The sequence below is a fragment of the Hyperoodon ampullatus genome (assembly GCF_949752795.1).
Source record: "Hyperoodon ampullatus genome assembly, chromosome: 11".
Taxonomy (NCBI): domain Eukaryota; kingdom Metazoa; phylum Chordata; class Mammalia; order Artiodactyla; family Ziphiidae; genus Hyperoodon; species Hyperoodon ampullatus.
Window position 1 is genome coordinate 72,039,171 of NC_136924.1, and position 25,026 is coordinate 72,064,196.

The 25,026-nt window shown below is 43.2% G+C and overlaps 1 protein-coding gene across 2 annotated transcripts in view; it reads left to right on the plus strand.

Annotated features, from left to right (window-relative positions):
* The window catches only part of MYRFL (myelin regulatory factor like), a gene marked incomplete at both ends in the record, with an annotated part of 126,537 nt that overhangs the window by 70,487 nt on the left and 31,024 nt on the right, over nucleotides 1-25,026 (plus strand). For both annotated transcript variants that reach the window (XM_079714869.1, XM_079714870.1), the window contains 4 exons: nucleotides 522-612; nucleotides 6,829-7,029; nucleotides 13,241-13,349; nucleotides 14,133-14,242. In XM_079714869.1, the coding sequence (XP_079570995.1) occupies nucleotides 522-612; nucleotides 6,829-7,029; nucleotides 13,241-13,349; nucleotides 14,133-14,242 (511 nt within the window). The remainder of the gene's footprint in view (nucleotides 1-521; nucleotides 613-6,828; nucleotides 7,030-13,240; nucleotides 13,350-14,132; nucleotides 14,243-25,026) is intronic.

Sequence of the window (25,026 nt, forward strand, 5' to 3'; positions counted from 1 at the left end):
AAAGGTGCAGTTTCCATGGCCAACAGCAGATCAGGGTGGAAGGAGCCTGTGTGGCTGGGCAAGCCCTGCTGGGTCACCATCCATTATGGCCTAGGATGTGTGGCTTGGATGGCTGTGGACAAGGGGACCTGGAAGGTGGCTTTTTGTCGTGCAAGTGCCCAGCAGCAGTGCTGTGTTGAGGACCCAGGAATGCAGCAGAGTAAGGTCTGCACCAGGCCAGTGCAGATGGGCTGAACCCAGGCCCCCAGCAGGATACCTGCTCAGTGAAGGCTGCTTTGGGCCTGCAAAACAGCTCACACATCCCTCAAGCAGGGCAAAGGGCAGACCCAGAACAACAGCAAGTGAATCAACTCCTCTCTGGTTTCGCAGGAGGGGCAACTTAGAGCAGCAGAGAAACTCTTTAAATACGCGAACCCATCTGGGTAAATTCACTCTTGATTAACTGTTGGGTGGCATTCGATTGCACAAATTATGTCTCTGTTTCCTGATGTGTTGGCATTGGTCTGCTGTTTCTGAACTAGATACTTCATGTTGGTGGTCGGACTGTACGCTGCTAACCAAGACCAGTTCTACCTGTTGTCTGCTCACGTCTCTGAACGGATCATTGTAAGGGTAAGCTCAGTTCTTTGACTTTTCTGGATCCCACATGCTTTTTCACCTGTAAGTAGACTTTGCATTCAGTGGAATGCATGAAGTATGCAGTTTCTCAATTGCCAATGATGACAAAGATAATGACAGCAATAGCAGATACTGTTATTTTTAGTTTTTACGCAGTGGTTCTCAACCAGAACTTTTGTCTCCCAAGGGTCATTTGGCAATGTCTGCAAACATTTTTGGTTGTCACAACTGGGGGTGCTACTGGCATCTGGTGGATAAAGGCCAGGGTTGCTGCTCAACACCTTATGATGCACAGGACAGTCCCCACAACAAAGAGTTATCCCTCCCCAAACGTCAGTAGTGCTACAGTTGAGAAACCCTGGTTTTTACAGTATGTTCTAGGCACTGGGCTAAATAGTTTCTATATGACATCATTTTACATTGTTTCGTTTTTACATTACATTCTTTATACCCAGAGGAGCTAAGGCTTAGGAGGAAGAGAAAGTCATCCATGAGCACAAAGCTGATAAATGATGGAGCTCAGGTTATAATCCAGTTCCTCTGACCCCAAAGCCCACAGGCTAGGGAAAGAGGTAGGAAGGCATTCCATGCCCCAAAGTGATTGGTGACCCCAGGGACATCTGGGCCACTGCACAGCACATAGTAATGGCTCAGCACGTTTTGCTGAATGAATGATTGGTCACAGCTGTGGACGGGAGTCTTGGCAGCCACAAAAACATAAAGCTGTTGGCAGCTGTAGCTGCATCTGTGAGGGGCCAGGCCGGCCAGCACCGAGCATGCCAGGGGCATGAGGTAACAGGTAACCACAGGCCTGGCAGCCCTGGGAGGGACTGCTTTGTTATGCGTCTTTGAAGTGGCACAGGGGGACATGCACACTCCAGTAGGGAAAATGGTTTACGATAGGCACGTCCACTTACATGGCTGTTAAACTTCGGCGTGGGGACAAGATCTGCCCATCTGGGGAAGTGAGTCTTCCCTTGCTTGCCTTGAGCTATTCTGAAACAAAGGACCCTCTGTGTAATTCTTCTAGTCAATAAAATAAGGCATCTATTAGTGGAACTCTTGACACTGCATCTCAGAATTTCAGTGGAAGTAAAGTAATGATGGAAATGAGGTAAAACACTGATGGTGAGGGCCGGCTATGTGCCTGCCAGCATGCACGCCCTGGGCTGTGTTTTTATGGGGCCTGATCTAAGCTGTGGCAAAACAGCCTCCTTTGCGGCAAAGGCAGGTGGAGTCCCCTCCTTTGGTCATGAGCCAAGGGCAGAGGTTCCTGCCCTTCCCTCAGAAGGGGTCAGAGGGGTCTTTGACGCCTTACCTGATGTAATCTGGGATTGCTTTGCTGCGCTAACAAATATGATTTAAGTCAAGTCTGGAAACCTAGGTTGCTTACTTTTTCTGATTCCTCACAGGAAGGAATAAAGACAGACAACGCCTTTCTTTTCAGAGTTAGGGTAGATTGGATATCATGAAAGTGCCTCTCTGAGCTGGAATTCATGCTTGAGTCAGGCAGTCTGCTAGTCACCTGCATACTTTAAATAATTTACCTGGTGTTGAGGTTTCTCCATTTCCTGCTGACAGCCCCTGCAAAGCTATACTTTGGCTGCCGTGCGAGTCTACACAGCGGCATCGTGAGAGGGGCCACACCCCTGTACATTCTGTTACCGGAACTCTCTGTTAACAGGCACCTTCTCGCATCCAAAGCACAATAATTTTACTCATAATGATGACTTTGAGAAGTTGAAAGTTTCTGCAATTTATGTTAAGTATGAATACTAAAAAAATAAATAAATTAGTATAGATTTGATGTCATATTATTCACTACATTTTTATTTTTAAAAAATGATTGTATTCCGGATTCAATGGCTTTCTTCCAGCCATAATTTTTGTTAAAGGGAATACCCTATTCTATATGTGTGCTGGGTAACACAAGGGTTACCTTAACAACAATGAGGAAAAAATGATAGTAATAATATCTTTCCCTCAAACTGGGAGTATCTTATTGATATTATTTCATTCTAACCCCAAAACGCTGAGTGAAAATGAATGCAGACTTTTGAATTTGTTTAATCATATAATGTTTAAACCAACCAAGAGAAAAACTGAATTTAAGAAATGGCATTATTGGTTGAATCAGTGAGTTTTAGAAATGTCCCCAGAGCGCACGTCTTGCCCCTGAGGTTCTAGAGGGCACTAAACAGGTATATGTATCATGGGTTGAGCAGAGGGCAGGCCAGTCTACATTCTATAAAAAAGCTAGATGTGCCCTCTTGGGTCATGGTCTGGGTCTGTTAGTTTGAGTTCTAGAATGAAGGAAGAAAAATGTGACAATTAAGACATTACAAGACCTGACCACATTACATGGAGACCTGTAAATTGCATTCAGCAGATCCAGATTCATTTTGAGACCCAAGAGTCATTTCTCCCCATAGCAGAAATTAACATAAGGGCAATTGTATGAAGGCTGGAGTAGATGAATTTCAGAGCTCCAGGAGGGGTTCAGGAGACCAGGCTGGTCAGAATTCTCCTTGGAGAGAGAATGGTGGGCAGGACCCAGCAATTATTCATCCGGGTTGTCAATCAAAACAGCTTTGGAAATATATTTTGGTCCCATACTGTAAACTGACCAATTTAATGGAAATTAAAATTTACTCCAAAGAACAGATTTATTTCCCAGGTCTTTGTTTTGGGGAGCATTCCCCAGCAGGATTCCTTCAGGTTCTCCTTGTTAATGACTAGGCTTCCCTTCAGCTCTACTTTTCTTCTAAAACACATAATTAAACCTGGTTTGAAGTGCTGCAAGCAGGAGGGATGATTATTTTTGTCTGCCTTTCAAAGACACGCCAGGGTTTCCTAGTTTTGAACGCTAATAAATTATTCCAGTTATTTTCCAGAATAATAGAAATGGGCACGTCCCCCAAAAGTCCTCCTTTATTGCTCTGCAACCGCAGGGTCATGAAGGTGGGAAACCAACACCAAGGGCCAGGAGAGACAAGGGAAGCAACGCAGTTGCAAGGATGGCAAGGTATGGGGGGAGAGCAGAGCCATTTCAGGTGCCATCTCAGTTTTCACTGGCTCTTGCCCATTTCTGACCACAAATCTCCCTTCCCTCTCCCAACACACTAGAGCTACACACACACACACACACACACACACACCTCTTCTGGAGTTCAGTTGAATTTTTTTTTTTTTTTTTTTTGCATTACGTGGGCTTCTCACTGCCGTGGCCTCTCCCGTTGCGGAGCACAGGCTCCGGACGCGCAGGCCCAGCAGCCATGGCTCACGGGCCCAGCCGCTCTGCGGCATGTGGGATCTTCCCAGACCGGGGCACGAACCCGTGTCCCCTGCATCGGCAGGCGGACTCTCAACCACTGCGCCACCAGGGAAGCCCTGGAGTTCAGTTGAATTTTTATTTACCCAAAGGAATCAGTGTGTGGAGCAATGTCTGTTTCACTCTGCAGTTGGGATTCAACTGAACCGTCTACTAACTATGGAAGGGGTAACTCATGACCCTTTTCATAGTAGTAGCATGGAAGTAGTGTATGACATACAGAAGTCCTTCTTAAACTTTATGGAGAATAAGAATACCCTGGAGAGCTTGTGAAAACACAGATACCTGGGTCCCACCTCCACAATTTTTGATTCAGTAGGTTGGAGATGTCTGAGAATATGCATTTCTAACAAGCTTCCTGGAGACGCTGATACTGCTGGCCTGTGGGACCACACTTAGAGTAGCATCGGTAGATAGCATTTCTAGGCCCATTTTCGATAGTCTTTTCACAAGGTACAAGAATGAATTTCTTATGAACTGCCTTCCTCAGCTCAAGCTTTCCTATTATGCTCTTTGACTCCTCTATAGAAGCCCAAACAATGGTAAAGCAAAGAAATTCCAGCTTTCCATTCCAAACTGGAATGGCCTCAAATTACTACTAGTGTTTCCTATTCCAAGCATCTGCAGGGGGCACCATTTACATTGTATTCTTTGTGAACAGAGTTCCCTCGGAATTGTGCAGCTCTGCAGATGCGTTACTGAGGAGAGCAGATTCATTGACTGTAGGTTGAATGGTTGTTACTCTGCACAGCAGAGTGTGTGGAGGATGAACTTGAGACTATGCATCCTCCTTTTTACGAAGTGTTCATGCATAGTGATTTCATTTAATTCCCACAGCCCCGTGAGATAGGTAAAGAAGACACTATTATCTTTATTCTTCAGGGGAGAAAACTGGTACAGAAAGGTTTAAGTAACTGTCCCAAAGTCACACAGCTAGTTTGTGTCACAACATAGACTAGAATGTTCGGGTCTTCCCTAAATATATGAGGCTGTGTGATAAATAATAAAAGTATTTTAGAAACTTTAACTCATTCTGATGTTTGATAGCAATCAACCACTGTTAGGCCACATCTGAACACAACTTCATGACTCCAGAATGTTTTTCTGTGATTCCATTTCAGTTTTCTTTGACCCATTAACATTCTGGATACCAGAGAAGTGAAATAAGTTCACACATTTTATCATAACATTTCCCATTACTGATAAGGACTCCTCCTTAGGGCTCTATATTTAAACCATTGTAGATCTGTGACCCTTTCCAAAATGATTTGAACATGTTTTAGGGATTTGAGTTTTCATTTGATGAAATTCAAATGAGATGGTTGTAATTGTTCCCCAAAATTGAATCTACTTATATCTGCCGTTCCAGTACTATCAGGTTACAAACAGGATAATAATTATCCCAAAGCTCATTAAGAAGAAGAAAATCCATCACTGTCCTATTCTGTTTCCTTGAAGTGGCTCATTATGTTCAGAGCAGAGGAAAATGCAGCAACATTTTATATGGCATACCTTTGGATTTAGTTGATTGCTCGTTATAAAAGGATTTGAGTCAAAGCCAATTTGCCATTCACAACCAAGGAGGCTCTAGGGATTTTGCGGAAAAGCTCTTTGTTCAAGTGAATTCACACAAAATAATGTTCAAAGTTGTTACTTTATATTCTTTCCCTGCTTTTGTCTATCCAGTGTCAATAGTTGAGTCTTCCAAGCAGCTCAGGGTTCAGACAGGTAGGAATGAAACAGGAAGTTGCACACACCTAAGTTTTTAAACAGAACCCAAACTTAGATCTAAACTTTGAGATTTCTTTTAATTATTATTTGTAAATTGGTAACACATGCCTATGGTAAAAACATTCAAATAATACCAAGAGAGTAAGAGAAGGATAGGTCATAATTTAAAAAACAAGTTAATTTCATTGTGAGGATTTTGGTGGATTCATAGATCCCTACTTAAAGATATGTGGAAATATATTCAGTGGCAACAGGGAAATGGAGAGGAGGGAAGGCAGTACAGTGGAAAATTCTTTGGCAAAAAAACTTATTTAACAGTAAAATCTCCAGAACTTTCTCTAGTCTAATAGATTCACTTGGATTTTCTTTGAAGACTGCATTCGGCCAGGGCTTTTTTAGGCAATACCACAAAACTCAAAGTTAGATTCATTATTTAATAATCAAAGGAAGCATAATCGCAGCTCTAGAACTTATTAACTTTGTGGCCTTGGGCAATTTGTTTATTCTTTCAGAGTCTCAGCGTCAGTAAAAGGAATATAATGGTCCTATCTCATAGAATTGGGGTGTGGATTAACACACAACAAATGCAGCTGTTATAGTTCTTCTGTCAGAATCATCTGTGTTTAGGGAATAGCTGAGGTGTATTAAATATATTTGTATTGTCATTTGCTTGTCAATTGTGTGTGAAATCATAAACATGAAGGTGTTTTGAAACTATGGAAGGGCTAGCTAAATGCAAGGGTTTTTTTGAGATTATCTGAGCTTTAATAAACTTGTAATATTTTCTGATGTAATATTCTGGTTTTAAATCATTATTATTATTCTCCCTGAAAAAATACTCATTTTGAGTTTTCTTCTTCTTCCTTATCATCCACCTACTATAACTGACACATTCTCAATTCCATATAGAGATTGGACATTGCAAACCATGACATGCTGAGCTTCTGCTGTCGGGGGCAGAACAGTTAGGAGAGCCTCCCTGGCTCTCCTGGGGTCACAGTTACTCGGATATGTCAGAGTGTCCCATCCAACGTGTGATTCTCAAGTGAAAGACTTGGCTAACATTCTGTTTTCCTTTGAGGAATAAAGCGATCATCTAGTCCTGCATCTGTAACTTTAATTGTAACATATTTATGTATTTTCTCCAGGCCTCCAACCCTGGGCAATTTGAAAATGACATTGATGCATTATGGCAGCGAGGACAAGTACCAGAATCTGTGGTTTGTCACGGTCGAGTGGGCATCAACACAGATGCACCGGACGAAGCCCTGGTTGTCTGTGGCAACATGAAAGTGATGGGGACAATTATGCATCCCTCTGACAGCCGGGCGAAGCAGAATATCCAGGAGGTGAGCACGGGGCAGGCCTCGGACACCTCCTCTGACACCCGAGTCAGGAGTTCTGGGCCCTCCTGGCCCCTGACACGCCTGGCACAAGGCATCTCTCCATGTCACCTGTTGGTGTGAGATGAACATGCTGCTTAACAGTTACGAGTGTTGGAGTCGTTAGGCATCTCTGCTGAAATTGTAAAGCAGTTCCTACCCAAGAGAATGGACTTACCTGCCAGGAGCAGTGGGCCATGACAGCATAGCACTGGCTTCACAAGCAGGATTATTTCCCACAGGCCGTTGCCTTTCCATTGTCAACTGATGGAGCTTGCCTTTTCCTTTCCATCTCCAACCTTCCATCTCCCCGTTCATCTTTCAAACGCTGTCTCAGTCCAGTTCCTGCCCACGTTTCTCCTGGACCTCTCCAGCCCCTTCCTCCCGGAGTCCCTGGCACCAAGCCTGCCAGCCATTGTCTACCCCACTCAGCATCCTTCTCTGAGGAGCAGTTAGAGAAACTCCACCTCCTCACGCCTCACTCGGGCAAACCCATTTCCCCAGGTTACGGGTCAAGACTTTCTCCTTCTGCAGTGAGGCGCCTAGTGGCAATCAGAAATCAGGCCTCGAAATCAGGAGGCTGCTCATCCACTTCGGATTTGCCTGCATAAAACGCCTAACCTCGCCGAAACTCAGTGTCTTTATCTATAAGATGGAAATGGTGCCTCTGCCTGAACCCACCGAGTCTTTTATAATTTTTAACCCATTGAGATAATAAGTACTGAATCATCTCGGAAAGTCACAACTGCTATGAAGACCTGAGGGATCCCGATGACGATGCCAGGTCACTCCTGGTTCCACCATTCAATTCTGTGTCCCATTCAGCGCTTCTGCCACCTCCCCACCTTGTCACTCACACTGCTTCTCCTGTAAACATTTTCGAGGCCGGGTGGCAGAATGGTTTTTAAACCTCCTTTCCTTATTCTTTCTTAGTTAATAGGAGACTTAATCTGTAAATCATTGGCCATTCTTCCAGACTGCATTCCTTTCCCAGTGCAAATCTGCACTGGTTTTTCTAAGCCAGCCAAGGAATGTCCTCGTTGGCTGAGAGGATTCCAAAGAATGGTTGTAATTGTAGACTTTTATACTGATCGCGAAGCTGCGGTTCATGTTAGAAGAGCTGTGACCTCCTAGCCTGATGGGAACTCTCAGGGCTAGAAGGTTCTCACATATATTTCAAGATACCAGTCTTAGATACCGTGCGTCTGCCTTTTAGAAAGAAATGAACTGGCTGTGTTTCAGATCACACCAACTCAAACTTACCCTTGCAACTGGCTATACAGTTCTCCACCAGGCCTTATCTAAATGTAAATGGAAGATGACAAGTGGAGAAAGTCCTCCACCACCACTCCTGCTACCACTGGGCTTTCCCCAGAACTTCATTTACTAAACGTCCTCAAATGGTGTTCCTTGGTTTGAAGAAAACATATTGTCTCAAAATAACAAGGTTCCTTAGAACTTCTCAAATCCCTCTAGGAAGACTTCTCCATGAAGTGAAATGTCACTTAATCCAGGCTCTCGACATGAAGTTCCTGTATCGCCTTCCTGCTCACAGCAGCAGGAGGGAATAAAGAGGAGGTGGTCTCTGGTTAGAAGGCAGAGTTTTAGTCCTGATTCTGGCACCCACTCACCCAGGAACTTTGGCCCAGACACGCTCTATGACTCTATTATTCTCTGAACAGGGAATGCCCATATTTACTCACGTTAAGAGCCTTTTCTAAGCTCATATGCGGGAAACATTTTTTAGCTGTATAAGGCTAAGCAAATAGATATTACTCTTATTTACTTGCAAAAAATGCAAATTACATGTAATTCATTTATTAAGTTATTTCACATTAATATATTTGTCCTTAATAATTTGTCCACATTTATGAAATACATGTTTCTAGAAATCTTGTCTATCCCATTCACCATTTATTACAGACAAGAGACATGATGGTAATGTTGATGATGGTGCTGACAGATGTGTGAACTTCATCTTCACCTCTCTCTGACTCAGTTTTTCCAACTTTTATAAGAAGGCCATTCTTCCAGATGTGCTGGGAAGTGAACCTTTGGTTGACCTGATTGCAAGCGTAGGACTGGAGACATTTCCCATTAAGGACGCACGGCAGCCAGAGCTGGCTTCTGAATTAGCTGCTGTGAGACAACTGTAGCGGCCAAACACGTTGCCTGATACCGTGTTGGGAGGATGAACATCCGTTGCTGCTGTGCCTGACTCTGCGTCTCCTCGCTCAAGGCAGCGAAGGTGGCTTTGCGGATATTAAGCACACAAGCACTCAGCATGGAGGGGCCTAGAGGAGATCTCTGGGGCTCATCTGGACACACATCTAAGACACAGAGACAATAAAGCAGATATGACTGAAACCTGTGAAACGGAGGCACTGGGAAATGAGGTCAGCCTCGGGGAAGAGCAGTTTCACTTACCCAGACTTGGTGTTTACAGAGGTGATGATAGACTGGAGAGGAAATGCAGCTTTTACAGTGGAGCAAAATTAGGGTGAAAAGGGTATGCTGCAAACCAAAGGGGCGTGAAGAACAGCAATGTCAATGCAAAAAAAAAGGAAGTTGAACGTTGAATGCACCAGTCAAATTCTGTGGTGAAGGCTAAAAAGAAGGCAGCAAACAGCTAAAAAGAAAAGCCAGGGGAAAAAAGATTGGTTAAGGTAAAATGCTCAAAGGTAATTTCTCCCAAGCGCACCAGCAGTATACTAGTTAAAGACAAATGTGTGAAGAGCTCAAGAAAGTCAAACATGCAAAGTCTCCCCTCAGGGCCATGAGCCAAATGCAGAAGTTCAGGGTGAGCCAGTGCCATTCAAGCTGCTTCTGATGGGAGACTGATAGTCCGGGCTGTGGGCCATGGGTAATGAGATCTCCCTCCTTGAACGGACTGGAGTTCACGGTCTGCAATGTCTTCTCTGCGGTGAAAGGCTTGAATTAAGATATAGAAACCTTGGGTGTGAGGCAGCATGGCAGAGATGGCCCTTTGCATTCATGGTCAAAACTTTCCAAAATTGCTGTGGGCAAGATCAGGTTAGACACCCAAATTCACTACCCTCTTACTCAACACACATTGATGAGCAAGGCATGGTGTTGAGTCGTGGCCTTTGTACAGTTCTTAGTAGAGGATTCCAAGGAGACACAGTCCTTGCCTCAAGTGTTTTTCCTGGGCCAAGAGTACAAGCCATAGGGAGCATGCAATACAAGCAGTTTATATTTAGCTTTGGAAAGTCTACAACATAGCATTAGAAATCACAAGAGCATTTTCTTAGAAAAAGATTGTTACAGAAGGTCCCCAAGCCAACCCTCGAAATTTTGTTTGGCCAAAAATCTGTCTGAAATACAGTGGTAGTAGTACTAGCGAACCTAACTGCTATGTCTAGGAATATGTCTTCGGGGAAAATGCAGTCAAGGATCCAACTTAGACAGCAGGGGTCATTTTCCCTCTGTGTAGCCTGGACAGTTGGAGTGAAGGGCACATCCTCCTCTGCTTTCCCCTTGCGGCAAAGGAACTGACACTGCCTCTGCTTTGGTCTCTGATGGGGCCTCATGCAGGAAGCAAGGGGATAATGAGAAGCAGGCAAGTGGGCACGGGACCCCCAGAGTGCAGGGAGTGGGGAACAGGGAAGGGCCTGGCTAGTGCAAGGCCAGACTAGCCGGCTCCTGACTGACCCCCTGCCTTCAATTCTGTTAGCATCAGGGATTGTTCTGCCTTTTCACTACCTCCATTCTTTCATTCCTTCTTTCCTTCATTCAAAGTTTGGGTTGCCTGTTACCTGTCAGACACTGTGCTAGGCACTATGCAGGTCCTAAGACAAACAAAATACAGGCCTCATCCTCAGGAAAGAAACTTTCATTAAAATTTAAGCTCCAAATAAGAAAAACTCATTGAATCTCCAGGGCCTGGCATAGTATCTGGCACATAGTAGCTACTCATTAAATACTTGTTGAATGAATGTAGGAGCTCAGAGTGACAGGTGTATGCACAGGGCAATATGAGATTGTGACTGTTCCTTCCTAGCATGGCCTGCAAGACCCTCCCTGCTCTGACCTTGATCTTTAGTGTAGTCACGCCAAGCCCTGCCTTGGTTGTGCAGGCATAATTCAGGGGATTTGCTGCCTCAGGACTTGGCTTATGGTGTTCTTTCTGCCCAGCATCTCTATCTTAGTCTTACCCTTTCCACCCTCTTCCCTACCCTTCATCTTTCCCTGACTAACTCCTATCTTAAAGTTATTGATTTATAAATATTAGTTAAGCACCTACTACATGAAAGGAATGGTACTAGAAACCAGCGATGTGGTGACGAACAGAAAATCATGGCCTCAAATATGTCCTTGCCCTCATGGGGTGTTTATTTTGTAGGAGAAGACAGATAATAAAAGTGACTCACTAGTTGTCTGGTGATAACTTTGATTAATGCTATGAAGGAAAAGAACGGGTGCCATTAGCACATAAGGCAGAGGGAAACTTCCTAGTCTTGGAGGTCAAGCAGTCCTTCTCTGGTGAAGAGGTGTTTTAAATGGGGGGAGGCGGAGGTAAAGGAGTGGGAGGGAAGAGCTTCTGAGGCAGGGAAATGCCCTGAGCAAGGGCCTTGTAGTGAAAGGGGCGGAGTGTGTTTGAGAACTGAAACAAGCCAAGATCTCGGTTGGGCTTCACCATCTATGGGAAGCCTTCTTTTATGGTCCCCTGATAATCTTTTAGGTGCTTCCTTGGAGTTGCCATGATTCTCTGTTCATAACTCCATCATCACCCTGCCTTTCTCACATTGTAATATAATCTTATGGGATGAGTCTGTTTTCCTGTCTAGACCATGAACTTTAAAAAGGCAATCATTTTGAAGTTCCAACACTCAGGGTAGTGCCTGGTATGTTGAAGGTGATTGGTAAGTATTAGTCAAATGAAGCAATGAATGAAAGAACTGAACCAAGCTTTTGATAACAGCAATGATCAAAACAGCAGTGAGCTCAAAATTAGACTCCCCAACAAGTACCTGAAGTAAAGTTAGTCCATTTATCCAGTTAAGCACAAAGTCACAACATTTGATAACCCACCAAACTGGTGAAGGAAAGAGAACCTTTATGATATTGGAGGAACTTTCCTGCTCACTTGACAGAGTGGGTCCAGGGAGGGGTTCAGGGCCAAAGCAGGGGTTTCTTAAAACAACAGAAAAGCATTTCTGGTTGCTCCAACATATGGATGAATGTCCAGGCAGTATATTTTTAATTGCCAAGAGACCACTGGTTTCATAATCCAGTTATGTTCTCTAATAGAAAATTTAAGGACCCACATAGGACTGCCAACTTTTTACTTGTGGAATAAGGTCGTTAAAAAAAATCAATCATGCTATTACCATGAATTCATTAAAAAAAAACAAACTCAAAAGGGAAGCCTTTGAATCAGCACATTTAGCTTTAGGAAAAATCCACTATATTGTCTTTATTGTTATCATTTTGCTGGGACCCAGTGAAATTTTTTTTGAGGAACTTGCAGTGACAGTTGGGAGTGCTTTTAACTACCTGTAAGAGTGGTTGGCTCCAAGGAGGACACCATCACTGACCAGGGTGGTCTGGGGGAGAAGCCATCTGTAGGAATGTAGCCTGGATTTTGAGGGACCAGCAGATGGGTAATCCGGGCTAGCAAACTGCCACTTGAAACAATTTTCTCCAGCAAGATGTCCATAAGCAATTCAATGATATACGATATACCCATTCTTAATAGATTGTTACTTAAACTAAGCACTTCATTTTTAATTTATAAATACAAGGTCAGCCTGTATTTGTTAGCTGCTTATATTGTGTGCTCATTTGGAAATGATACCTTGCCATCCTGGACAGAAATTGTTTCTCTCCAAGGTGATCAACCCCCATTCTCAGAAGGACGGTTCAACTCTCGGTGGACAGAAGTGAGGCCAGAGTAGTGAATGAGGAAGGTTTTGCCCTGTAATTTAGCCATATAAACTCTGGCTCAGTTTATAAGTCAGTGGATGGAAGTCGCCGACATGAACCTTGAAACTTTTGCTTCTTGGAGGAGAAAAACAAATTTCTCTTAAAATAGTTTGGGCAAGAGGAAAGGACAATCCCATTCCCAACATTCTTCATCTCTCTGGGTCACTCTGGACCTTGATTCGAATAGCATATATCTAAGCGGGTGAAATCTGATCTTCTTTAATTAAATTAGGTTGACACAAATGAACAGCTGAGAAGAATAGCCCAAATGAGGATTGTTGAATACGACTACAAGCCTGAATTCGCATCTGCGATGGGAATAAACACTGCCCATCAAACAGGTACACACACAGCTCCTTTCTTAATTTTATATTGTCAACTATTAAAGTTCTAATTCCCTCTTCATCTGGAGGCTGTATGCTACGGCACTTGACAACGTCCTGTCAGTCTCACTTGTCCTCTGTGAAAGCCATAATCACCGGAACAGGAAAAGTTAAAGAAATTTCTGTCATCTTTCCTCAACACCCCCATCCCCACTCCTGCCCCCTAAGGTACTGGTGGAGGATTTTGAACACATTGTCTCCTTTCACTGGAGGCCTCTTGCTCATGGGATGAGGGCCGAGGGGCGGATGGCAGCGCAAACTGTATGACAGGCGGCACTGGGCAGCATCAGGATAGAGAGGGAAGGTGGCGGGACAGGCAGGTCCAGGTCAGAGAAGTGCAGAGTGATGTTCATACTCCAGTCCAGGAATTCTAAAGAAAAAAGGACCATTTAGAGGGCAGGGCCCTCCTGCAGAAAAAGAAAGAAAATCAAGCCGATGCCCTGGTCTCATGTCTGTACAGGGATCTGAAGGTACTTAACCCCTTCCAACATTCGGCTCAGAGTCTCAAGAAAGAGTGGAGAAAACACTCCCACTTTTAATCCTCTAGTGGTCCTTGGCTCCAAATTCCTCCTTTGCTTTTTAAATGCCTCGTAGATCAAAGCAAATGCTGAGGGGGTATAAGCATCTATTTGCAGAGACATCCTGTGTAGTTGTCAGTGTTTCCATTCTGAGGTAGGCCTGGGAGGATTTTCTCCAGAAAGGTCTTTTCCTGACGAAACCTGTTGGAGTGTTTGTATCTAGGGATGATCGCCCAGGAGGTGCGAGAGATCCTGCCCAGAGCCGTGAGGGAGGTTGGCCATGTCACCTGTGAAAACGGAGAGACGCTGGAGAACTTCCTCATGGTGGATAAGGTAACCCTGAACAGATACCTACCCTAGAGCTCTAACCCCACGGGCGAACCCCCTTCTGTGGTATCACAATGCACGGAACATCCAACCGGGAAACAGGACAGTAAAAAAGAATTCTTCACTGAGCTGTGGAGTAAGTAGGTATCAGTTATCCCACAATGGTCATAGGTAACAAAAAGAAGTCTCATAAGGGAAAAGGAAAAAGGACTATGCAACAGTAAGCACTGGAGTCCAGTGAGTCTTGTTGGAGGAACACTGGCCCTGGGACAGTCCACTGAGCAGAAGTGCCCTTCAAACAAGGACCAAACGTCAGGAGAAATAGTGACAGCAAGTTCTGATTAGACTTTGTCTTGAAAAATGGAACTAAAACTTACAAAAGTGTCATTTCTCTCACATAATATCATTTAAGTTATAATTAAAACAATGTGCTCCTCCTTAGAACGATCGAAGACTGAGTGAAGTGTTGAATTTTTTTTTTTTTTTTTTTTGGAGCATAGTTTTTCAACAAAACTATATGTTTGACTTTCGCAGCACAATCATAAAGTGGGTCATTTTTACAAAGATATTCATGAGCCTCATTGTTTTTCCTCAGGGGCCTGTCAGAATTCTTTGATATTCAAATCATTCTCTTTTGAAGGAATGTCACCATCCTTGTAGATTATTTCCTCTTCGCTTGTTAAGGAGTCTAAGCCTGCCATTTCCTCGCTTGCCAATGCTTTGGTTGTGATTTGAGTGGTTCTCCGAGGTCACGTCTATTAATTCTGTGAAACCCTGCATCTTTTGTGAGGTTTGCAAATTCACTCTGCGGCTGATTTGCTTTATATCACATTATTATATTTGATGCTGGAGGGAAGGCTGATAGGCATGGGGATTTCAGGGCAGTAGGTAGAGATGTTTGAGTGGAGACTAATTCGTAATTTGTCAGTTCCTCAGGGCAGTGCTTCCCAAACTTCAAAGTGTACACGAATCAGTAAGGGAGTTATTAAAATGCAGATTCTGTTTAAGCAAGAATGGAGTGAGACCTGAGATCCTGAATTTCTAACCAGTCTCCAGGTGAAGCCAATTTTGCCAGTCCTGCTGGTCAGCAAGGCACACTTGGAGTAGCAAGGTAGAGGGTATGTCTTCATGTTGGGCCCTTCCACAGTCTTCTACCTACAAGCTCTTGGACAACAAATACTTTGATAACAGCACCGGATGGCCTGCTCACTGGGCCGCAAGGGCCGAGTGGTGGAAGTCAAGTTACTTCCTCCTGTCTCCCAGGACCACGTCCTCCACAGAAGAAATTCGTTGGTCCCTCACACCGAGGCTATCACTTCAGTTGAGAGGTGTTACCATCAGAAATTTATCTTTTTCTAACTAAAAAAATTGTTTTGGCTATGCCATGCAGTGGGTGGGATCTTAGTTCCCTGACCAGGGATCGAACCTGGGCCCTGGCACTAAGCACGCTGTGTCCTAACCACCGGACCACCAGGAAATTCCCCAGAAATTTATTTTTAATAATAAAACACTAAAGTTTTTTATGTAATTTGCTTAAAATATAAACTATTTTATATATACTAAAATATAAAATATATTCAGAGGTATTTGTAAAATAAAGTCACCCTCACTCTCTTGCATTTTCATAAGCTTCCTAGGTTGAGAGAAAAGAGCAGAGGCACAGTTGTCAGCCTTAGGGTACGGCCTTGGGAGTGTGTCACCAGGCGGCCAAGGTGGGGCTCTTGGGGTTTCATCTGGTAGCAGCTGTATCATTTCTGGGTGTGGCCCTTCCCTAGAACACTCAGGAAAGAGATTTCTATGTTTCCTGTGTAGGTAACGCCTGCCCGGGGCCTTAGGACTGTCACTGTTCAGCAAAATAATTAGTTCTCCCCTGGCCCAGTGTTTTCCTGTTCCCAGGTGAGTTGAAGGGAGACAGTCAAGATGATTAGCAACAGGAGTTCCGAGGGCCAACCCCTCACTTTCCCAGGGGAGGTTACACCCCAAGTTCATTCCTAGGAAGCCAAGTGCAGAGACCTGGGAAAGTGGGGGGTGGCATTCCCATTCCACGCAGCCAGGTTCATTCATCTCCAGAGGAGCAATCCATGCCAAGGGGGCACTGAGTTTATAAATAAGTAAAACTGACAGGAGTCCAGAATGGAAAAAAGGTGATTCTCTTAGTAACAGGATCTTGTAGTGATACAATCTATGGTGATGTCACTAAGGCCACACCTCCATACTCCGAAGGCTGGCTTTCTTCTTTGGCTCACTTCTGTGGATAGACTTCAATAGCTGGTTTAATCCTCAACACTGTGGAATATCCCTCTTCTACATTATAAGTACTTCCCAGAATACCCTTTATTCTCTCATTAAGAATGCAGGGGGCTTCCCTGGTGGCGCAGTGGTTGAGAGTCCGCCTGCCGATGCAGGGGACACGGGTTTGTGCCCCGGTCCGGGAAGATCCCACGTGCCGCGGAGCGGCTGGGCCCGTGAGCCATGGCTGCTGAGCCTGCGCGTCCGGAGCCTGTGCTTCGCAACGGGAGAGGCTACAACAATGAGAGGCCCACATACCGCAAAAAAAAAAAAAAAAAAAAAAAAAAAAAGAATTCAGGGTATGTGGCTCCTGTTGTCCCGATAAGAAGGATGTACAGATAACCTCTTGCTTTCCTGGACTCTTCCTTATTCACATGGGAACGTGGCCACCTTGATTGCCGCACCCAGGGCTGTTGGTTTTCAAGACCTTCGCTAGGATTTCCCGGGCTTTGTGTGCTATAGTAACAGGTGGAGATCCAATTAAGATACAGTCTCTCCCTCTGCACTACAGTTCTCTTCCCCCAAATGTCTCTTTTTTATAAGGAAATTCTCATTGAAGCTAAAATGCAAACTAGAACATGGAAATGTTAAAATGTTGTGCTCCGTGACTGCTGTATCATTTCCACATGTACTTTGCAACGTGGTGCCGAAATAGGAAAGAGAATGGCTGGATCTTTACAGACTGGCCATACAACCAGCGAATGCTGGAGATCAGCGATGTCAGCCAAAGTTGGTACAAGCCACTTTTTTCTCTTCTTAACAGGAGAAATGACCTTGCAAGATAAACTTCTCTTATACGGGGTGATTTACTGCTTCTCATAAATTTCTCATGGTTCGTGTGGCCCAGTGAAAGCTCAGCCATGGGAGGTAGAGTGAAAGGACTTGGGGCTGATACTGAGAGCAAGGGGGCCTTAGAGTGGACCCCATCGTCTCCTCCTGCATTTGACCACTGGGGCTCTGCTTTTTGGCGTGTTCATCTATCTCTTTACTTGGCAACTTTTAAAATTTGCTTCTGTGATTATTTGGGAACAGGTGGTTACATTTCCTGAGCATTATTATTAGGTGTACTTGGTGTAAGAAAAATGCACACAATGAATGTAAGAACTACCTTAAACAAATTCACAACCGAGTCTATGTAAAGATGAGGTTCATCTTATGATCCACTAGCCTTGAATAATCTGTATGTGCATGTTTTTAAGACTGCATGTCACAAGCCACCCTGCCATAACTTCGTATGTGGCTACTTTTTACTCATTGATTCTATTTTTCCTGCAACCATAATGTGGCAGGAATTGTCTATTTGAGTCATGAAAGGGTAAATAACACTTGGTTCCTGTCTTCAAGTAGCTGACAGTCTAAGCAGGATGATGTGACAGGTACACAAGAAATAATGCTCTAAGTTACAACGTGATATGTAATAAATCTGTGGGATGCATAAAGTGCCACATCAGTTCAGAGGAAGGAGAGAGGCTATCTGGAGACTAGGCAAGTGTTCTCAGATGGAAAGGAAGGGGGGAGATTGAGAGACAAGGGAAGGAAGACATTGGTGGACCGTGGGCACTGAGGGTGTGGCTGGTGGCAGTGGGGAGAGCATCACAAGAGGCCTCCCAAGCCTTCCTTTTTCTCATCCACGGGGTCCAGTTAGACAAGTCCTGCTGTTCTTACTTAGGTACTATCTCTTGTATATCACATTCCTTCTTTATTCTCTTTATTTTCTCCATTTTTATCCCTAGCTATTATAACAACCTCCTAACTGACCTGCTAGCTACCAGTAGAATCATTTTCCTTAAAAACAAAACAAAACAAAACGAATCTCTGATCCTATAATCTCCCTTTCCCAGTTTTGGCTCTTCATTGGCTTATTATCATAACCCTCCACAATCTGGATGGAATCTTCTCTTTCTGACTCATTTTCTAACACTCATAACCCCCAACCCCCAGACACCTTCAGAATATGATGTGTCTGCACACACACACGCACAGTCTTGTTCCTAGCTCCTCCTCCGCCAGCCTTTCTTCTGTTCCTCACACTCCAAGTTTGTTTCTGCCTCGAGCTGTTCTGTTGATTGTTCTCTGCCATGAAGACTCTCCCTTCAGATGATCTCATCATTTGGATTGCAAAGCAAGACCTTCCCTGACCACCTTGTCTAAAAGAGTCTCCACGGCACTCGATTTCACTTTGTAAGATCCAGGGCCACTGCGAGGGTGTGGAGTGCCTTTGCAGTCATTAGAAACAGGAGCTCCCTCTGGCTGGCGCAGCCCTCATCCTCCCCCTCAGCTGGGTCTCTGTGCAGGAGATACACTGCAAACTTGCTCACAGCAGCCTGGAGACTTCTGTCCCTAACTGAAATGATCTTGTTTATTTGCCTACTTGTTTTTTGCCAGTCTCCCCGGGTAGTTGTATGAGAACAAAAAAATCTTCTATATTTTTCAAAACTGTACCTCCAATACTTTATATGAGGTGTTAACCCCAGGGCTTAGAGTACTGGAGAATTGAATTCAACATATCTTGGTTGATTGAGTTAATGAATTCCGTGATACCTGGATTGCTCCTGTCCTCATACTGCCTTAGGCCTCTGGATAGACAGCTTCTAGAGTATCCATCACATTGTGTTGTCATTCTCTGTTTGGATCTCCTCCACTGGACTGTGAGTTTCTTGAGGTCAGAGAATGTGCCTCGTCAATCCTGTGTTGTTTAGAACAGTATCTGATACCTCGTGGGTTCTCAGTAAGACTTTATGTTAGTGCATGAGTTTTTGAATCTCAGTGAAAGGAAGAGATGTGGTTCTATCAACATAAGGGAGTTTGAAGGAGAAGTGGTTTTCTAGGGGAAAAGATGGGTTCAGTTTCGAGTTTGAGATGTCAGCTGAACATTCAGATGAAAACATCCAGAGGTGGTGACTGGGAGTGTGGAACATGAGAGAGAAGTTGGGGGTCAAGGGGGAGCTACAGAGAGGGGTGAAGATATTAATTCATAAGGAAAAGGTCATGGACGCAGGTCACAGATGGGAAGTCTGTGGCCCAGTCTGGCCTGCAGACTTTTTTCCCTCACGGTGTTTTAAAAATTTTCAAATGTGTTGCTTACCTTTAAAAATTAGATCTTCACACAAATTTTGGATTTCCGGTTCCCTTGAAATATCAGATCTGGTGATGTGGTGCTGAGAAGCAACTCCCCCAGAGGGGCTTCGGCAGCCTCACATCTCTGCTTCCTGTTACCTGCCTGGCCCAGCAGGCGCTCGAGTTCATATAGGATGAGAAAACAAAGAGGGCTAAAGACAGCAGAACACTTCCAGGATGGTCTATAGGAGAAGGAGAGGCCCTGGGAAGGCTGAAGGATTGGGTGAAGGTAGGAGGAGAACATGGGGCAAACACAGTGTCAAAAAGCCAAGTGGGCAGAGAGGATCGATAAGGAAATTTGGAGGAGATGGAGGAGATGGGAGGAAAATGAACCTTACCAAAATCTCTTTGATTTTGATGATTAAAAATTCCCTGATCGTATATGGCACACCAGTTTAAGAGCATGAATTTCAGCCTCAGATAAAAGTTTGTCCAGAACTTGGCTCAGCCAGTTTGGGGGATTATAAGGTCATCTTTAAAGCTATTCAAAACAAATTATTTTATTCTTTACAGTTCTACAGTAAACTAACTTTAGTATGGTGAGTTGAAATTCTACCTTAATCACTTTTTCCCCCAATGAAGCAGTTGCTTTCATAAATGAATTTTTTTTAATGCAAATCTTCTTAGGACCACAACTTTTAGGTCCACAACATAGTATAATTGATAAATGGTTAATCGTTAATAAATTTTTTTCAGGTGCCGCTCAAAGATACCACCACTTTGGGTGTCTCTGAAATGACTTATTTTTTTTATAGAGTGACAAATACTATTTTTCATTTTTAAATATAGAAAAACTGAGTTATAAAAAATTATATTAGTTTAAGTTCATATAGCCAGCCCAGAATCTAAATGGGTTTTTTTTAAAGGTCCTACTCAGCAGTTAGTTTAAAAGTCCCTTCTTTTCTCATCAAGAGAGGAAATAAAATTCATTCATTAGTTGCAGTGATATTCCCCACAGGAGGTTAGTATTCCCCGTTGCACTCACTGATTGATTTGACTCCAAGCTGAAGGATTAGAGTTAATATGCCATTAAAACCAACCCTGGATATTTTAACAACTGATCACCTGTTTGTAGATCTAGATCATCTTCTTTCCCAGGAACTTCTTACACTGGCAGCAGGGAGAAAATTCTCTTGTTTCTAAACTTTAGAGAGAAATATGCCATTTATTGTTTTCTTGGAAAATTTCTTTCTGTAGTTATGTCTTCTTAAAAAGTAATTGCTATTTATTTTTTTCCATGCATTTAAACAAGATGGGTTGATGGATGGACAGATGGACAGACGTGTGATAAAGGAAATAGAGCACTATGCTAATTGTGGAATTTACGTGGGGGGGTATATGGGCATTTACTCTACAATTTTTAAAAAACTTTTCTGTATGCTTGGAAATTTTAGTAATAAAATGTTGGGAAAAGAATCATTGTTCCAGACATCTAAGACTGCAATTTAAATATTGTGTCAGAGGGTGGTGGCAATGCTTTGAAAATCAGATAGCCCCGTTTATTCAGGCCTTCACTGATTTAGTACCTGGAATTTCACATTTTATTTACCAAAGTGGAATTTATTTAAAATGGCTGAACTTATGCTAAAGTTTTCAAAGAGACTATTTTTTAGTAATTTCTTATAAAATCTTTAAGGATACTTCAATCCCTTTCTGATGATGCTGACTTTTCTTCATCTGTGAAATCTGGCCACTAGGTCAGAACTGCTTCCTCCCTGTAGGTATAGTTTAGTTCCCTTGGGCTTCATCCATGAAGTTCCCAGTCTACTGAGCTCGGTCTCAGATATTCAGAGCCCGTCACTGCCTTCAAGCTACTCAAAGTGAGTAAGAGCACTGAGAGTAAGTAAATAAACTTTGGACTAGAGTGGTAGCTCTCAAGATGTGAAATCCCTTTCATTTTTTTTTTTCTCCAGTAGATTTTCCTCTTTCATCTTTATTATTGGAACTTTGAGTGGAGGTACTACCCTCTTCTTTGTATTGCTCTTTTTCTTTATTACATTTTTTCTTCTCTGCATTCTCATTTCCTCTTCCATCCAACTCCTCACAACGATGGCACGCTAATGTGTTTCATATATATCCTTGGATAGTCAGGCTTTCTGGAACATTATTAGTGTTGTTTTTGAATCTGTTTTAAATTTCTTTGAATTATATACATCTGCTCAGAGTCTGATACGTGGAATTCCTTGGCATATGTCCTTATGTTCTCCTCCTCGAGTGATGGCCTCTTCCAACTCTGCTGACCACAACTGTGCAGTGATGAACGTTCTCACACAGGCCTCCTTGTGAATCTGTGGGAGGTTTTCTCTGGCACGCATACTGGAGGTGGGGTATAGGATACACACAGCCTTAGTTCTGTGAGATGCTGTCAGACTGTTGGTCAGCTCCAACTCATAACAGCAGCACATGAGGCTGACTGCTTCTCTGTAGCCTCATCAACACCTGACATTATCAGACTTTCTAAATCTTTCAATTCTAATTGGGGTAAAGTGGTATCTTACTGTTTTAATTTGTCTTTCTCTGATAAGTAACAAAGCTGTGCATGTCTTTCTTATGTTAGCTATTTAGATTTCTCCTTATATGAATTGTTTGGCCCAGTTTTCCATTGGGTTACCTGTCTTTTTCAGGATGAGAATATACTTTTCCACTTGATGCTGTTATTTTATTTTTTCCCAGTGCTCTCAAAGATAAAATAGACCAAATCTATACCAATGGCTTAAGATAGTAACAATTATTTTCTATTTCAATGGTTTCCTTCCTGGTGCTAATTACAACTTAAAACTATATCATATACTTCTGGTTTACTTGCTCTTGGCCAATCTCCCCACTAGGAAACATGCTCTATGAGGGCAGAGATCCTGTCTACCTTATCTAATTGTTTTCTCCCTGTACTTAAGACACTGGTTAGCACATCATAGGTGTTTGATAAAGAACTATTGATTCTGTTCATTAGCTGAATATTGAGCTACATGTGCCAGGTACTGAGTTGGCCCTAAGACACTGCCCTCAGAAGGAGCTCATTGGTCACCTAGAAAGAGAAGAAATCAAAGAATTACAATAAACGGTGCCATGTGTTAGTTCAACTGGAAACTTGCCTCGGTCAAAGGACTCAAGCCCTTCCACAGAAAATTACATTTAAACTGAGATAACAAAAATTAAGCAAGAGTTCTAAAGCAAACAAAGGGCAACAATTAAAACACATAATTTGAAACAGTTTTATGAACTTGTGCTCTCCCCATTTAAGGCAGAGGTCAAAATACAACATCCAGGGAAATGAGCCCAGGAGTTGTCCTCTTTGCAAGAGAACTCTGCATAGGAGGGAAAGCTCACCTCCAGGGATCTGTGGAAAGTTCAGCTGAAGTCTGAGCTCCTACACCATCTCAGCAGCCTGCTTTTCTGGTTTGAGGATTCTAGTTTTTTTTAAAATCCATGTCAAAGCCTGGTGAGCTGTCTACAAATAAACTGTTGGACAAAGATCTAAAGCTGAGTTTATCCAAAGCCTAAACAATTGCCAGGCACACCCATTGGCTAAAAGACTTTTTCTCCCTTTGACAATCACTTTCATAATACTCAATTACAGGCTGTTTTAGTCCCATGATTTTATCATAAAAACATCAGTCCATGCAACATCAGATGCCACGAGAGATTTTCAAGTCTGTGACTCTCACTGGAAAAGAAAGAAGAGCCTATTTCAACTTCTCAAAGCATTCTTTGCTCTCAGGCTTTGTTACCCTTACTCAGTGTTTTTGGACAGAGGACAAGCTGTAGTTCCCAAAGAGAGGAGAAATCAAGTCCACTGCCTGGCTGCTCCCCAGCATTGGGGCTCATTTATCGTCAGTCCTGCAAGGGACCCAAGGGACCCTGCAAGGAGCTTGCAAACTGCCTTCTACAGAGTCTAAGTGTTTCCTAGGGGATGAAGGGGAACTGAAGGGACGGTCATCTGTTTCCATCAGTGGAGGCCACGTGGCTGGTTACAAGAGAGTCACTAGCCCATCGCACTGAGGATGTTGAACACTAGTGTTTCTTTCCTTAATTCACCTGCATTTCCTAACGTGGAAAGGGAATTTGGAATATAGACTTTGCTTTTCTGAGAAAAACCTCAGGTAAAAAAATAAAGTGGACGTTTGGCCACTCTCTTCAATTTCACCAGAAAGCAAGGTTATGAGTGCCTCAGGGCATGCATCACCACTGTAAGAATATTCACTCATTTAATCTTCAAGTCTGTCCTGTGTTACTGCCCTGTGCTGGAGAATCCGCTGTGGACGAGAGGCCGGCCCTGTCTCCAGGGGTTTATAACACTGGTAAACATGACACTAAGTGAAAGGGAGGTGGGCGGAGAGGGATGACAGCTGGTTTAGGCAGAGGGAGCAGCCAGAGACGAGGGATACATGATCCATGTTCTGTGACCGGCACAAGGTTCAATATGATTAGAGCACAGCGTGTGGAAGGGGCTATGTGAAAGGAGAGGCTTCAACAGAGACACACTCTAAGCTAAATAATGTCTCTGATTTCACAAACACCTCCCTGTTGTTTTCCTGTGCACTTATACTTGCCAAACTGCCCTACGTGTCCTTTCAAAAAATATGCTCACGCTGTCCATAAGTCCCCTCACCCCAAAGCAAGTCTTTTAAACAGTGGGTGAAAATTCTCATGTGATTTGAAGCAGTTGCCACTGCCCCCAAACCCAATCTCATGAGCAATTTTTGGTGGCAAGCTGGTTTAATCATTTTTACGTCACAATTATAAAGCTACATTTTAGTTGAGGTAGTGGATTCCATTTGAAATGGTTAATAATAACTGGACAGAGTTGATTAATTAAATTAGATTCAATTATAAAGTAGTTCTTAACCAACAGTGGGTATCAGATGGGGAAGCTTTTCAAAATGCCTCAGCCTTATGCCCTTCTCTGTCCTAATGAATACGAACCTCTATCTGTGAGTTGGACACTTAGAAAAAGTTCCTCAGGCATCTAGGTGCACATTCGTGGTTAAAATGAACCCATGGAGACCTTACCACTTGCATTGAAAAGGTTATTTTCAGAAAACTCTAGATTATGTTTTTGAACATATTTGTACTGACTTTACTGTGATGATAGAGGGCAAGAAATCAGAAGTCTTTTAATAAGAAGCAATCCCAATAACATGTCCTAGAAGTTAATTTTTTTGGTAACCTCCGACTGGATCCATAAAGTCAGGGCCATCGTTACTATCAGGAAGGTAGTAGTAAATTCCCTCTCCACCTCTATTTCCTCTTAGATAGGAAAACACATGAATTATCTTCTTGCCCATTGAATCTACCTGGAAGATGTATGGTGTTGGCATATTTGAGTTGCAGAAATCAGAGCTGGCTTCTCATCATTATTGACACATAACTGGACAATTGAAGCC